Here is a 16,373-nt window from a genome sequence, read left to right on the forward strand (position 1 = left end):
TCCAACTTAACTGAATGCATCCATCTGGTACAATTACAGCTATTCTGAACTATGCAATTTGTGAAAACTATGCAGCCCATTCAGCAACTGAAGAATTTGAAAGTAAATTAAAACAAAATATAATTTTACATTAAATAAAAAAGTTTTAAACTTAATTAAAATAAAACATGTCTTAAATTAAAATAAGTAAACTGTCATGTTTATTGCTGCCAAAAACAAAAGTTAAACACATTTGGACAGTGAAGGAATGTCAGGATTCTTGCTCAGAAAAAGGATCAACATGCTCTGAAGTCAGAGCACAGAAACCTTTTTTGTAACAAAATATCTGCTGTCCCTGTATCGATACATTATTAGCAAACAAAATATCACGATACTACACAGTATCGATTTTTTCCCCCACCCCTACTAGTGGCAGAGCAGTGTACTTTACAAACAGGAAAACTATATTTTAAATATCCGAAGAGGTTGAACACTGTGTATCCCTTTGTACAGTATGTATAGTAGGGTTTGAAGTAGGTAAACCTACAAAAGCACAATATTAATAAAGCCAGGAGAGAAAGCTGACATAAAACAGGTGATTTGCTTTAATGAAAGTAGTCTGTCGTGTTTGTCGTTTAAGTCTTGATTCTTTCACTTTCGGGTCCATAGGGACTAAGTAAAGCACTATACAAATACAGGCCATTTACTTTCAGTCACAAAGACGTGACGTTAAATGGTGTAACAATTTATAGTACTTGAAATTGAGTACATTCAAGGTCAGCAAGGTCTCAATTTAAGATTTTCTTATATGAAAACTTAAAATTACTTCCATATAAACCTGCTTTCAGCCAGCAGGGAGATAATTCCTCCTGTATTATCGGTTTCTTATTGATCCTCGTCAGGGAAAGATGAAGACTCCAAATGGTTTTCAGACTCTTTTACTTACAATGTCTGTTTTTCACTAAACTCCACTAACATGCCTCAAAACCTTTATCAGACATTTTTAAAAAATCCAGCATTAATCTAACGATCTAAGAGGTTTCTGCCTCAGGTTCAGATGTCATGTGATATTTGGTTTCCAGGTGTCTCTTTAGCTTGCTTACTATCAATGTTCCCTCTAATTTTTCATGTGTCTGAGCAAACACACAAACTCCCTGAGCGTCCCTTGGACCACTGTGAGCGACAGCAGACGTGCACTGTGGTCACGCCAGCATCGAATCCATCCAAGTTACATGGTTTAGTAAAATAATCAAATTACAGCATTTACATTTATGTTAGACGACTTTTAATTAACTGCTTTAGCCCACTTACAATGAAAATTTAAAAAACCTTGTTCATGACCTGTGTAGCATGTTAACACTATTGGAAGGAAAAATAACTTTAACTCCAATTTTGAAAACACAACTTTATTATTATTATTTTTATAAAGCTCTGACTTGTATTATGAGTCTGTGGTCTGGGAGAGAGTCTGTAACTCTGTCTGCAAAATACAGGATATACTGACCAATGTTGGGCAATTAATTATATAGTTAGTTCTCCAAAAAAGTTACTGAGTTATGCAAACAACAAAGTTTTTTTGCAGCTGTTTACCTAAAAATGCAGCCAAGGCGTTTTTTTAAACAAACACATTTCAAACTATTTACAGAACAATCAGCTGTTCTGCATCAAATCTGATGCCACACAAATTATTTGTGCCACTCCAAAAAATAATTTCTGTCCACTATGAGATGAAGGAGAACATCAGCCTGATACCTGCAGGCCTGACAGCAGCAGATGTATCACTGCTGTAACACCTGTAACACTCAGCAGTCGCCTCATTGTTCTGACACACACAACAACACTATTGACTACACTACACACTAACTACACACTAACTACACAAGATCTGCGCTAAACGTTGCAAATCACTCACATCTCAATTCCGCCTTCACTCCTAAAACTCCCCCCTTCCTAAACCACTAAATGCCATGTTGCCATATCATTTTTTTGATTGGTCCACATGGTACATTTTTCCACCAATGGGAAATGCTGGGGGGAGGTTTGTTTTTGCTCACAGGCTTTCGAGCGTTTTCCTTATCAAACGCAGTTTTTACTGTTCCTTCCCGCAGTAAATATAAACAACGACAGTATTCGGGGGAAAAAACAAACATTGCAGATATTTTTATCACAACTCTGGTTTTACGTGGCCGATCAACACAATTTAAAAACTGGTATAAAGTCCTCACTTTGTCCGTCAGTTGTTCCGTCTGTCCTGCTCACATCTCCAATGGTTGTACACGTTGTCATTAACGTGGCTTCACTCCACATCAGCCGCTTTGCTCGCTAAAACACCGGTGTCGCACATAAGGACGCTGTCATAGCCTGTCAGCGACGTTGATTGGCTGCGTATATACGAATGTGAATCGCATCATTGGCTGGACTTTGGGATAAGGTGGCATCGTTGTAATCCCATACGGGAGCAGCCAGTCACTGACTCACACTGCAAAACAGAATTGTTAACGTATTTACTTTAATTTAAATTCAGGTGAGATTTTTTTATTTGTTTTGTGCGCAACACAGATTTTCTGTGCGCAGAGACGTGCCCGCAGTGCGCAATTGCGCGCGCAGCTTAGAGGGAACATTGCTTGCTACTATATTTTTGTTTAGGAAACTGCTAACAAATGGCAAAGGTTTTGTTTGTTTTCTCTTTAGTTCATTTTTTGTGGTATTTTAAAGACAAAGTGATCAGTTTTATCTTCTCACAGATGTTTTCTTTATGTCATTCGTCACATTTTGTGCAGTAGAACTTCGCATCAATCAAATATTATTCTGAGCTCTCTAAAGACGTCTGACCTCCGTACTCCATGTGCTCCGAGGCCTGAGGGATCTCCTGGGAATGGTGGTGCCACTTTTCAGAGACGTGATTGATCAGTAGGCGATGGTCTTTGTAGTCACGAGGGCAGCGTGAAAATATTAGTTTACTGATTGAAAGCAAATGAATGCATGTTTTGAGTGTGTCTGCCTCACACTGCAGACACAGTGAGGTTAAAGCTATGAGTGTATCAGCAGTTCTTCTTGCTTTGGTTTCTTGTATTACATTTGTAACTGTAGCCCAAAAGGAGCTTCTTTTAAATCCAATCCAGGGATTAAAATGTGCCTCATATCATTTTATATTTGGAGCTCATTGATTCTTAAAGCTACATCCAAACATTTTAAATGCTAATGAATGAATAATCATTTTATTTGTAAACGTTTGAACATTTATTGAAGACTGTTACCAACTCGCTTTAGTCATATCTTGAGTATAATTAATTTGCCAAGAGGAGATAAAAGAACCAGTAATATTTGAGCAGGAGCACTTAAACATCAAGTAAATAAAAAAACGTGTTTAAATAATGCTGATTATTCAAACAAGCTATCATGCTGATAGCCGCGTGCCACGACAATAATGCTTTAGCAAATTTAATCTGAAAACCAAAAGCAGGTTAAAATGAGCCCACCTTGTAGCAGACGCTCTAACATATAGTTGATAAGTGATGGGCTCACAGTTAATGACTTTTTATGAGGGGAAAAAACATAAAAAAAGCTAAAGATGAGATTTACTGATGTTAAAGGTATTGACATTCAGATTCTCCATGGAGATGATGTAATATTGTTATCCTGAAATCATTCGGCTGTGATAATGGGGCAATAAAAGCTAGTGTGACAGCGCTAAGGCCTGAAATACATTGTGTGTGTCTTTTGAAAGACGGGAATATCTGTGATTGACTGATGATGACAGTTTTACTCACACAGGATATGGATGTATTTCTGAAAAAGAAATCTGGACTACTGCGTAGGGCTGGGCGATATGGCCTAAAATCTGTATCGCGGTATAATTTGAAGCACGTGCGGTAACAATATATATCGCGATATATTCTTTTCTTCTGTATAATGTATTTTCCACACTATAAGGACTTAAAATCCTTTAATTTTCTCAAAAATCGAGAGTGTTCCTTATGTATGAATTCTGGTTGTGCTTACTGACCTCGAACCGATTTGGGCTGCAGAAATCTGTTAAAAATGTTTTAGTGTAACTTTGGTAAGCCGCCCTGCTTGATGGATTGTCAGAGCATTACGGCTGCCGTAGTGAGGAGCTTCGGAGTAAGCTGGGTCCAAAACTCCGTCTGCTTCAGGTCCCAAAGTCAAACGAACACTGAGAGTTAAAAACTGTCTAAATTCTTTCATCTTTAATAAAATCATCAGCGTTGCTGCTTTACCAGGTGTAACAATTAAGTTTAACATCCAGGCATCCATGAAAACAGAATATATTAAATTTAACGGAGTTAGCCGTTAACAGGAAGTTAGCTCGCTAGTTTCCACCTAAACATTTCATACCATGTTCTGACTGAGATTTTTGAAACTAATTCAAACGTACAGCTCTGCTGTCACTTCTAACATAAAGACAGGAAACTAAACAGCAGTGGCGTTTGCAGGGTTACTGAAGTTGGGCTAGCTGGTATATAATGTTGTGCTACGTGATTGCTAGCGACACAGCTATGTTAGCATAACATTAGCACAGTGAAGCTGGAGGATGAAGCCAACTTTTTTTCCACTCGATAAAAGTTAACGTGCGGGATTCTGGTGGTCAGGGACAAATGCAATCGCATAGCAGGATGCTGTACACGGGGCAACTTCAGTCAGGAGAACAACTAAGATTATTCATCCACAATACAAGGTTAGTTATTAATATACTGCAACAACATGGGAACAGAGCAGCTGCGAGAGAATTCAACATTAATGAATCGATGTTACGGAAGTGGAGGAAGCGCAGTTTTTGGCTTTCCCCATATTTCAAAAGTGCTTCACCTCTTTGCCATGACTGTCGCCCGCCATAATTTGCAGATGATAATGGTTGTAGCTGCTGCGATGCTTTCAACCAAAACAGGCGCAGCTTGATGACATCATCAACATGCGATAGAGCGATATAGTATCTCTATCGTTGGCTAAATTTATATCGTTTCTATCGCCCACCCCTACTACTGCGTTGTGGCATTAATTCCCAAAGCTAATGACAGTGGATGTTTAAATGTTTTTACTCTACTAGTTTTCTTCTTGTGCTTGATTAATTTGTTATATAAGATGTAAAATGCAGTAAGATTATGATTCCATTTTTTTTTATCGTCAAATAAAACTAAATGAGAGAAGCTTGTGGGAAAGTTGTTGTCGCCGTTGACCTTCTTATGTTCTCATCTAAATTTGTGTCTGACTTTTCACTTGTTTACTTAAAGAACTGAATCAGAGACAAACTGAAGCTCGTACGCTGTCGTTCTGACCTGCTGGTGTTTAATTTGTGGCTCTTAGGTTTCAAAGTTGCACGTCTTGATTGGATGGTCTTAACACCCTTTACTAACTGGATTTAAATGCCCCCCCGGTCTATCTGTACCAGTCAAAATGACTTTAGCTGATAGGTCTGGCCTTGCGTGGCCCCTCGTTGGTCCTCAGTAGGCACTTTGTGATGGCGTTTTATCATCAAATGAGAAACGCCTGCAGCTTTTCTTCATAGCACGACATGAAAGACTCACTGGGCAAGTCAAGCAATGAAATGTGAAGCGGTTTCCTCTCTTCTCCCCTCATCTGAACGTTTTGTTTTTTTTCCTGTCTCTTTTTATCTCCAGTACGGCCAGTAACTCTCCACGCAGCACCCCCGGCAGCTCTCCCTCCCTGCGGCGCAGGGTCCTCGGGGGAGGCAGGGCCAGTGAGAATGAGGCTGGAGGAGAGAAGAGCAGCAGTGGAGGTGGAGGAGGTGCTGGTTCGGACGGTGCACTCCCCTCCATACCCTCTGCCTCCTCCCTCTCGTCTGCCTACCCAATCGCCTCTCGCCACTTCAGCCGCAATGCCAAGGTAAGTGAAAATATCTGCTAAGGTGAATCGTAGACTGATCGACACAGCAACTGTGACCTCACAAATGTTTTACCGCTGCCATCTTGGTGTTTTGAAACTGGACTAACAAACTGTCATAGACACGTTGTTATGCAACAATCTTCCATTTTTATTCTAATAATGACCATAATTTACAAAGTGAGCTTCATATTTTATTTAATATGAGCTGAAGCTACTGACATGACCCATAAAGTCATCGGGAAAGTGTTTAATGAGGTCACAGAGCAAGTGTGGAGTAGCATCGGTTTCCCATAGACTTCTATAACCAGAGGTTTTTGTGCAAATAAAGCAGTCGCCTCTTTGCTGCTCGCCACATGCAGCTTGGAGGCTGTGTCCGTGTTCAGTTTGCAGAAATAAAAACGCAATAAACACTTTGCATTTGCATCCAGATTTTCTGCATTGATTGCTAAAAACGGTGGTTCTGATCTTCTAATTAGCTTTATCTAATCAGACTAAAGTAGCTACATTAAACACACTCGATGGTATGCAGAGCAGTTCCCCTCCTTATAAATGCAGCTAGGCTCATGGCAATTTGACTTGAGACTGTCCTTTTTTAAGTCACGTATGTCAGCCTCAACCTGTCCATTCACCAATTTCAATCAAATCTTAGTAAAATTCTAGCTGTGCAAGCGCCAACCTAAACAGACAGGCACGTACCTGCCGGCTGAGAAACTACAGAACAGAATGCAACAAGAAGGAAAGTTGGTGCTGAAAGTAGACAGTTTAAATGAAAGTGTTAGACGTGGGAGGTCGCCCACGTCTTTAATGAATGCAGCGAGAGAGCCGGGTGTCCATCTGCCGTGACACCTTTTCTGTTTTCAACGAGCCAAACGGCAGCAAAGACGAGGAGTTGTAGTCAGGGAGGCTTCAGAGCTGAGCTGAAGGAGACGTGACGCTACAGCACTGAGTTTCTGAGTTTTACTTTCATGGCAAACAGCTGCTCTGTGTGTTAGAGATAAACTACATGATAAAAAAAAATGTTTTGATAAACGTTGTCATATTCAAGCGTGTGAAAATGCTAAATGAGACATTAGTTTGTGACTAAATTAAATATGTTATTAAATTATACGTCTAGCCCTTAACTTGATTATCATTGTTTGCAGTGGGGCCCATAATGAAACTGAATCTGACGCCTTTGTTTAAACAGGAAGCCTTACAGGAACCCTGGGGCGCCTCTGTCAGTGCGCCCCAGGGTGGCTACAATGTAGCTGCCATCACCAGTGTGTGAATGTGTGGATGACTGGATATGTAAAGCGCTTTGGGGTCCTTAGGGACTAGTAAAGCGCTATATAAATACAGGCCATTTACCATTTACCAAAGTTTCCTAAAGATAAGCAGTTGTGAGCCACAGCACTGTCACGGCATATTTCACACCTGGAGGAGATGGAGGATGCAACAGCATTTCTAAAGACACATAGTTTCACGTCAAATAACAGCAAAATAAACATACATATATAACGAGAACCAACTTTCTTTGGCTGTTTTTTAGAATAAAAAGTAATCATTCAAGTCTTCTAGAGTCCAGCTCCCCAAAGGTTTTATGAGGGACAGACAGTTCAATGAGCTGCTAGCATCCTGAACATAAAAGGACCATTCATCCTCACCACGTGCCATCAGGAAGCATCCAGTAGTTTTAACTGTATGTAGAATTTATCCACAGCTGGGAAGAGATGGGGAGAGACGGCAGGCATTTAACAAAATGAGACTTGCTCACAGGTTTAGTTATAGCCCAGCTACAGCTGTGTTTCATGCCTATGACATGCTCCTGGCATGTTTTGTATTTACGACTACTTTTAATTAAGCTTGCAACATGGTACAAAACGTCGATACATTAAAAAAACAAAACGCACACAAGCGGCGACGGGCAGAAAGTTTCATTGGCTCATGCACCCTGCGATCACAGTGTGTATATCCAGCTATGTGCCACGCCTCATTTATGCTGCAGGAAAAAACGCATCCAACAAAGGATTAACCTCCGTCTAATCCCCCGTTCTCCAGATACATTTTAGGAACTGAGGCGTGCTTCCACATGATGTACTGACACGGTCAGAGGCAGGAGGACAGAGGAGACGAGGGGGCACAAGTTAGAGAAATGAGAACAGCCTGCTGGTGCTAGCACTGCTGCTCCATCACCGTCACTCGTCTCATAGCTGCAGGCCTGCTTTGATTTCAGGCTAGCAGCATTAGCAGTGTGGCATACCTTCAGTACTGTGAAAGTGAAATTTTTTGCATTATGGGCCCCTGAAATTTTGAAATTTGACTGATCATAGGTTCTCAATCAGATTAAGATTTAAGACGTTTTCTGGACCTCAATCAAAAATGTTAATTGGATGATTTCCAAGCTGCTTGGCTATCACTTCCTCTGTGACATGGTGCTTTAGTGGAAGAAGCCGACTATCCTTCAGGATTGTATCCCAGAAGTTAGTCAAGTTTTATTATCAACACAACATCATACACTCAAGTATACAGTCAGACGAAATATCGTCCTCCTGGATCAAAGCTGCAAACTGTAAAAGCAAAGATTCAACTATACAGAAACTAAGATAAACTAAGGATGAGTACAACAGTTTTGTACTTGAATAGAAATGGAATAAGAGTAGAAAACAATGAGAATAAATAAATACAGTGGTACATAGATGGACTCAAACAGTGTAATACAGAATAGTGCAAGTACTGGAAGTGAGAGGAGAGTGTTATGTAGTCCAAGAAGTGTGTGGAGAAGTGAGTCCAGTGTGGAGGAGGGCAGCGATGCATGGAAATTATTTTTCTTTTTCTAATACACAAAACTCCAGAATTACTTCACTGAGAAGAGACAGGAAATGCCCGATGGAGGTGTTGCTGAAAAGGAGCTTGTACAAGTTACTAAACTGTAGAGGTTGCTGTCTTAGCCTGCATTGCTGCATTGTGAGTCAGTGTGTTCAGTAAGGTCATAAAACGTACAACTGATTGTGTGTTATGTTAGTCCGATTGCGTTTGTGTAACTTTGATTTGGATACAGATCTGACCGCATTTCATAAGCAATCAAAGCAGAAATTCCAAAGTGCTGCAGAAGTCTCGTGGTGCTCATCAGAGATTCAAACGGGCGTCTTCATGACTCTGTAAAATTTGATCCGACGCAGCGTTTAGTAACCAGTTAGGAAACGGTTCTGCTTCAATCCGGTCACTTAAATATTAACTCTGTGTTTGCCAGACGTTGATTGAACACGCTTGTGTTACGTAATGTCAATAAAAACGGTCTTGAGTCTTCAGTGAATTCACACAATACAATAAGTGAAAGTAAATGTTTATTTTTAGCAGCTCTCACTTCAGCCGTGTCAGCTCTTCCAGTGTTGACTCGTTCTTTCAGGAGACTGTAAAACGTTAGCGTGTTTGCCCTGAGTAAATTTACCTAACGGCACACGTAACCCGAAGGCTCTGGGTTCACCTCGTACTCGCTGCAGGCTCGTCGCTTTGAAGGCAGCAGCCTGTTGCAGCCAAGACGGTTTGTTGCAGCTGCACAGTGACAATTACCTTTTTTTAAAATAGGGAAGTGGTGAAAGTTTGGACATCCCTTTAAAGCTGCACAACCTCAGCGTTGCATAAAACGGAGTCAAAATGTTCTGTTTCTGCTGTGACTGATTTTCTTTGAGTACTAAATGTTTTCCTTTTTTTCTTTGCAGAAAATGCAGAGCTGGTACAACGTAAGTACACGCCCTCTTCTTCTTTAACGGCTTTTTTCAGCTTTTACTTCCAGTAGATGAAACTGGTTGACAGTAAAATGATTGGTTTAGTGTGATATTTAAAATTTTGTTTTTTCTTCTTCTTGATTAAACAAATGCAAGTGTTACCCGAGATGTTTACTGCTAGGATGGTTGTGAGGTAGAATAACATGTTCTGTTTTTTCTTTCCTGTCGTCACTCACAGGTTCTCAGCCCCACGTACAAACAGCGGAACGAAGATTTTCGTAAAATCTTCAAGAAACTTCCTGACTCAGAGCGACTTATAGTGGGTGAGTGAAGCATGTGACAAAGTGTGCAGTACCACCAGCGCACCAGGATTTTATAATCGGCCACGCCGGCCGTGAATAGTCCACTTTCTGAGAGGTTAAAATGATTCCTAGTGCATAGGAATGGGACGGTCATAAGGAAAGGGAGGATAGAAGATTTAAGGACGTGTGACTCTAAGATGTACAGTACAAGGAATGGTTTGCAGTTGCAACAGGTTCATGGTGCTCAGCTTAGAGCTGCTGCTCGGGTTGAGGTGGTTTTGGGCATCAGAATAGGGACAAGAGCTGAAAGAGGCGGCTGGGTGGGGAGGTGGAGTAAACGTTGCCCCCACTAACATACCCAGATGAACAGCAGACGTCGAATCTATTGAAAATCACAAATGTTATTCCTGTGTGCCAACAGCACACAGGTGCTTGAGAAACGCCATCTGTGGTTCCACACTGGTTTCTTTTTGGCTCTGAGAGGAGAACTATGCAGATTTAGTAGATTCAACACACGGAGACGCTCTCGAATGCAGGCCTGCAAAAGCCAGCAGCACATAGCAGCGACAGTTAAAGCCCTTTTTGTAGGTTGAATGCCAGTTGGTTGAAAGGTCTGCTTGAGCAGAAAGGAAGTGACATTAGTTCACCACAAAGAGGAAGGCTGCGATTAAACCATCAAGGATCAAAAAGCTCCGTGTGAGAAGCAAAGACGTAGGCTGCGAAGTGAAACTCGCTTTCGCTTCACTACAAAGAACTTCTTTGTTGTATGACTTGGATCTTCTCTAACGACCAACAGCATGACAGACAGGAACAGCAGTTCGTCACTGATGCTGTACAAGTGTTTCCCAGGTGTCAGTCTGGACGCTTTAGCCCCTTTTTCCATTAGTGTTTACTTCGATCGACTGGGTTTCCCCTGCAAACCAGTACTACCTAACATGTGTTTGTTGTCATAGCAACGTGTGTCCCGCAAAAAGGTGGACGTCGAGGCAACAGTATACCTGCTGCTCAGTCTGTGGCTTTTCGTCTGGCTCTGGGACCACTGCGTTGGTTTTGAAACCATCTCCCTCGTTGCTGAGATGCTCTCATGACTCATCGAGTGATGCTACTGGCCAGCCAATCGGTGGCATGCAATCTGATGTCATAATTTAGTACCCGCTCGCTTGGAATCCCGGGCGAGCAGATACTAAAGGTCACAGGACCCGGTACCTAATGGGAGAACCGTGAAAACTGTGGTGACCCGTGGAATGGAAAAGGGCTTGTGAGTCTTGTTTGCTGCATCATCGCTCCTGCTGGACCGCAGGCTGATGCCATAATGATGCCGTAGACTCTCTGTAAGAGTTTCAGTCATTTTTCTCTGCCCACCAGCCCCACTGCTAAGAGCCAAGTGGTGTTTACAACCTGTCTGACGTTGATCTGTGGCAGCGATGGCTGTTTTTGACATTTATTTCCGTCTGTCTTTTCTCAGACTACTCCTGCGCTCTGCAGAAGGATATTCTGCTTCAGGGACGCCTTTATCTGTCAGAGAATTGGCTGTGTTTCTACAGCAACATCTTCCGCTGGGAAACCACTGTAAGCTACACTGTGTACACTGGCGCACACCTTCTGCAAACTAATTAATGTCACACCTGCAGTCTGATAAGAGTGAAGTTTGCAGATCAATAAAGATGGCCTCTGCGAGATAAGAGCGTTGCACGCTGTAAAGCTTTCTCCTCTGCTTGTTGGTTCAGATCACCATCCTGCTGAAGGACGTTACCTCTATGACCAAGGAGAAGACTGCCAAGCTCATCCCAAATGCCATCCAGATCAGCACTGACAACGAGAAGGTCAGAGTCAAAGACGAATAATAAAAGAGACGCTTTGATTTACGAGGACATTCTGCAGCGGTTTAACCGTTGATAGTGTCAGCTGTTGAAACGGTTCACTTCAATCTGTTAGAGAAGCGTTATGAAACGAGCTGACTCGGCTCGATCTTCACCGGCCGTGACGAGGCAAACGGGGGGAAACCGTCCGTCAAACCTGTTCTCACATTTTTGTTCTCTCTCCCTCCTTTTCTTCCTCCCCTCCTTCCTGTTGCGTTGATAATCACCCTCTCAGCATTTCTTCACATCTTTTGGCGCAAGAGATCGCAGCTACATGATGATTTTCCGCCTGTGGCAGAACGCACTGCTGGACAAGGTACAGCCTCCGCTCCCACCCTCCTGCTGGTTTGTGCTGCTAGTAGTTATCATGTCAGAGTAGAGCAGGGTGTCAGGAAGCGTGGTCGTAAATACAGGGCTGAGAGAGCAGTTTCGATTACTGTTATCTGCTGACTTTTCTGCTCTGAGCGTCTGTGCAGAAACACAGCTTACTATTATCTCACATGGTAGAGAAAATAATGGCTGATTACTCTTTCCCTGGAAAAAACCAAAGTAATCTTTTAGTTTAGTTTGGACCTCTGCGTTCACGAGATGATCGAGAATGAACGGCCCTCTGAAACAAAATATTAAGGATGTCACATAAACCACTTCACGACAAGAATGCAGCTGCTTCCACCACAGCCAGCTGCTTATTGTGCATACATGTTTCTGTTGTGGTGTAGCTGCACTCACAGCATCTAGTTATTGTTCGGAAACAATTCCTGTAATAAATCCTTAACAGACCGATCAGCATTCAGCAGGATATTGGGCTTTCATGCTTTGAATTAGCTCCAAGTTTATTAAATTTTGAAAAAAAAAAAGATTATTTTTTCCTTCCAGCGGTTTAAGATAAACTAAGAAAGTGTGTAAATAATTTGAGCCATTTAGTTTCATTGACATCCTTCATTAACAACGGTTTTCAATGCTGTCGGCTGAGTTGCCAACATGCCAGTGTCTGTTCCCTGCAGTGGCAATAAAAGTTGGGCTGAATGTCACTGTTTTGTAATGCTGACTACTGTTGGCTCCCTTTTAGTGAATCAACACTTGATTCCACTTTGACCTTTCAGCAGTGTTGACATCCTGGTCTTAACTTGAACAGTTTGCTTTTATTTACGCTCCTCTGAGCAGAAGATGCAGAGGCTTCTGCTTTTAGAGATTTACAGGCCTGCGGCGTGTACAGGTGTTCACACATCTTGTTTTTAACTTTAGTTTAAGATTTCATCTCGATATTTGCAGCATGAACCAGATGGAAAAATAAAACACTGCACGCTGCTCACACAACTAAAACTGATAAAACACAAAAATGTTACAGCAAGGTGGGATAAAAGTGGTTTTTCTTTATTGTCATTTCCCCCTGAGGTGAGCACCGGTGTGTTCATTTATAATAACTGTGGTGTTTTTCAGTAAAACAGCAGCTGTGCTCTGAATGGGCCACATGGCACTATATTTACCGTCGCCTCAGACGGAGTCGTAAAGTGTCCAACATGTTTGCACAATTGATTTTGATTCAAGGCTCATTGAGAATCAATAAAAAGTCCCACACTCTGTTGCACAGTGAACATCCCAGACTAATGCACGCACACAGATGGATTTTGGCTGTCACACAAATCCTATTGCCTGCAGCTGCTGTTTCTACACTTGCAGTTTGACAAGACAAAGAGCTGCAGAGTGAACCGCGCAGGAACGTGCATGATTAAATGTCTGTATTTTCTGCAGTCTCTGTCCCCCAAAGAGCTGTGGCACATCGTGCACCAGTGCTACGGCACTGAGCTGGGCCTCACCAGCGAAGACGACGACTACGTCTCCCCCACCGCTGAACACATGAACGGCCTGCTGTGAGTGTCTATATGTAACCACCTCTAGTTATAGATGTGCGAGTTATTTGAGTCTTAACCATGTTAAAGCTGAAAACCTGCTTTTATTTTTTCCTCGTGTCACATTTTTATTGTTGGGTAAAGTTCTGCACGTCAACGATAAGTTGACTCTCTAATGAAAAAGACACAATATGCGTCCCTGTCAGTGAGATTTAAGCTTATTTGTTACGTCTATAGTTAATTGGCAGTGACAGAAGCTATAATAGTCATTTTATTGTGGTTAAATGCTTAAACAGAAGAAGGCATGACAGACAAGCTTATTAGCGATCATTTAAACATACATGTAGCTTTAGGGGTCACTTTTCCATCTTTTTAAGCAAACAAGAAGACTCTGGGTTCTCTAACAGATGTTTTTCCCTTTCCCTCGCTGCGACGTTCCTGTTGCCCTGTTCTCCAGGCCGGGAGAGGAGTCGGGGTCGGTCACAGACCTGTTGGACCTGAGCTCAGTATCCGTTCCCTCCGCGGGCAGCTCTCCGCCTCCGCTGGTGCCATGCAGTTTAAGCAGTCCTCCTTCAGCTGCCAGCCTCAGCGGATCCTCTCCGCCCTCCTCTGCCTCCTGTCTGCCCGTGGAGGTGCCCTCCTTGTCGGGAAGCAGGCTCGGCTCCGAGCCCCTCGAACCCAGCCCGCCCAGCTCACACAGCTCGCTGCCATCCACCACCACCACCAACGCCTCTTTCTCCGCCTCCACCCCGGCCTCTGCTGCTGCCTCTTTTGTGAGTGTTCTTCACATTCAGACTATTTAATATGCAGGACGTGGCTGTCTGTTTGTTATACCTGGAGGGCTGGGAAGCAGAGCCAGCTGACCTTTGCTCTGCATGTTGAAACTGAATCTTTTGAATCTGTATTTGATGAAACATGCCTGAAGCTAAAAGCAGCTTATTTAAATTGCACTGCCAACGCTTGATCACACAGTTTTGGGCCCTTTTATTCCCACGTTTGATTCATTACGATTATTTGTTCTAATTAATGAGCAAATAACAGGCTAGAGGGGAGTAAACATGATGGGGATGGTTCCCAATAGATGTGAGAATTTCTATTTTCTATTATAGCAATTTAAAAATAAAAAAAGCAAATAATTAGTCGATTCAAAGGATTACATCTACATTTATGAGCACATTCAGGAGGAAAATAATAACGTGGCCTCCAGGCAAGAAGGAATTGATGGGAAATATTTGTGTAGTCTGCATTCATCTCTGTGTCCAATCAGCCAAAAGCTGCTGCGGCGGCGGTTGTTTCTCTGCAGCCGTTATCTCGACGCTGACCGAGTGAATAAATGCAGCGCTGTGTCAACTCTGTGCCGGTTTCACATTAATTGGATGGCTACAGTGGTATGCCTGCCGAGGCCACATCAGCACGAGGCCAGCCTCGCTGTGAGGCCTCTCAAGTCATATGACAATGGGGTGATCTCCCTCAGACCCCTCACTAACTGCCCTCCCATGTGCTCTTTCTCTCTCCCCCGCCTCCTCTGCATCAGACTCTGGAAGAAGGCGGAGACAGCCTGTCCGAGTCAGCCAATCACATGCTGCCCCCACCAACTGCCAGTCTGGGAAACCTCTCGTCATTGGACATCACCAACGATGAGGACCTGCCCACAGACCCCAGCAACTCGTCTGACACACAGGAAGAGAGTGAGTGTCGTTTGGGCAAAGAGACCACAAGAAAAGAGATTTAATTTGAATCTGTCGGTCGGCATAAATTTAATCTAAAAACTAATTCTGATAACATCTTAGAGCTTCAATAAGACTCAGAGGTACCTTTATGTAGGTAACAAATGATATTAAAATGGTTTCCTGCCCTCCTGATCTCAGAACAATAACTCTTTGCTCCGCTGCACGTCAGCAGTGAATGCAGGTTTTGTAAACATGAACATGCTGTACTTTGTCTCACTTCAGTTAAATCTGACCTGAACCAAACCGAAACGGTTCCCCGATCAGCTGACGCATCTACAATCACCTCCGAGCTGAGCGTGTTATATGGTGCTGTAGACGTTTACTCTACACCTCTCCTGCTGACTCTTGGCTTCACATTTGTTTGTTCTTGGACTCGGCTAGAGTGGCTTTGCATGATTCACTGTTCAAAATAATCCTTGTTATACTTACACTGGGCCTTACTGTGAGTTTAAGCTAATATTTTTGCGATTGGCTGTCGCTCATTAACAGGTTTAACAGCAGGTGGGTGTGGCTTATGTGCCTGAGATGGTCATATTGATACCCTCGCTCTGTGAACTAACAATAATGGGAAAAACATAAAGATGAGTGTTCAGAGTAGTCGGATTACTTATTGAGAACATCCAAAAACTGTCCTATAAAGATGCAAAGATGTAAAAACACATGTAACCCAAAGTTAGCCGTGTTTGGTCGAGCTCTGCCGTTAGTGACACTGTGACGCGCCTGCTCATGAACAAAGCAAACCTCCGTGGTGGAGGCAAATACTTTGTAGAAACATCAAAACAAACTTTTCTTTGGCCCTGCAGGTGAGGTGGAAGCGTTCTGCGCTGACCTTAGCGGGCGGCTGCTCATCAACACGGCGGTCCGCATGAGCGTGGACAAACTGCATGACCTGCTCTTCTCTGCTGACACGCACTTCATCCAGCACCTCTTCTCCCAGCGACACTTCACCGGTAGGTTAAAACACTCCTGAGAGTCAGGCCTGATGACTCACTCGTTTCATTTCGGTGGATTTCCATGATGTTTAATTACTTCTTCTTTTTTTTAAACTAAATAAATAGATAAAGGTGAACTGGGCTGAATCTGCCGC

The 16,373-nt window shown here is 42.7% G+C and overlaps 1 protein-coding gene across 6 annotated transcripts in view; it reads left to right on the forward strand.

Moving 5' to 3' along the window:
- Nucleotides 1–16,373, forward strand: part of gramd1a (GRAM domain containing 1A) — a 43,485-nt gene that overhangs the window by 16,979 nt on the left and 10,133 nt on the right. For 5 of the 6 annotated variants that reach the window (XM_086312528.1, XM_086312533.1, XM_086312531.1 and 2 more), the window contains 11 exons: nt 5,616–5,841; nt 9,540–9,560; nt 9,784–9,868; nt 11,313–11,416; nt 11,575–11,670; nt 11,942–12,022; nt 13,459–13,577; nt 14,014–14,329; nt 15,091–15,244; nt 15,509–15,592; nt 16,090–16,236. In XM_086312528.1, the coding sequence (XP_086168654.1) occupies nt 5,616–5,841; nt 9,540–9,560; nt 9,784–9,868; nt 11,313–11,416; nt 11,575–11,670; nt 11,942–12,022; nt 13,459–13,577; nt 14,014–14,329; nt 15,091–15,244; nt 15,509–15,592; nt 16,090–16,236 (1,433 nt within the window). The remainder of the gene's footprint in view (nt 1–5,615; nt 5,842–9,539; nt 9,561–9,783; nt 9,869–11,312; nt 11,417–11,574; nt 11,671–11,941; nt 12,023–13,458; nt 13,578–14,013; nt 14,330–15,090; nt 15,245–15,508; nt 15,593–16,089; nt 16,237–16,373) is intronic. The other variant, XM_086312530.1, reaches the window with a different exon arrangement.

Source organism: Aulonocara sp. 'chitande type north' Nkhata Bay, linkage group LG11, assembly GCF_057382095.1.
Source record: "Aulonocara sp. 'chitande type north' Nkhata Bay isolate Kocher_YH1m ecotype deep benthic linkage group LG11, A_spYH_male_GT1.1, whole genome shotgun sequence".
NCBI classification, from domain to species: domain Eukaryota; kingdom Metazoa; phylum Chordata; class Actinopteri; order Cichliformes; family Cichlidae; genus Aulonocara; species Aulonocara sp. 'chitande type north' Nkhata Bay.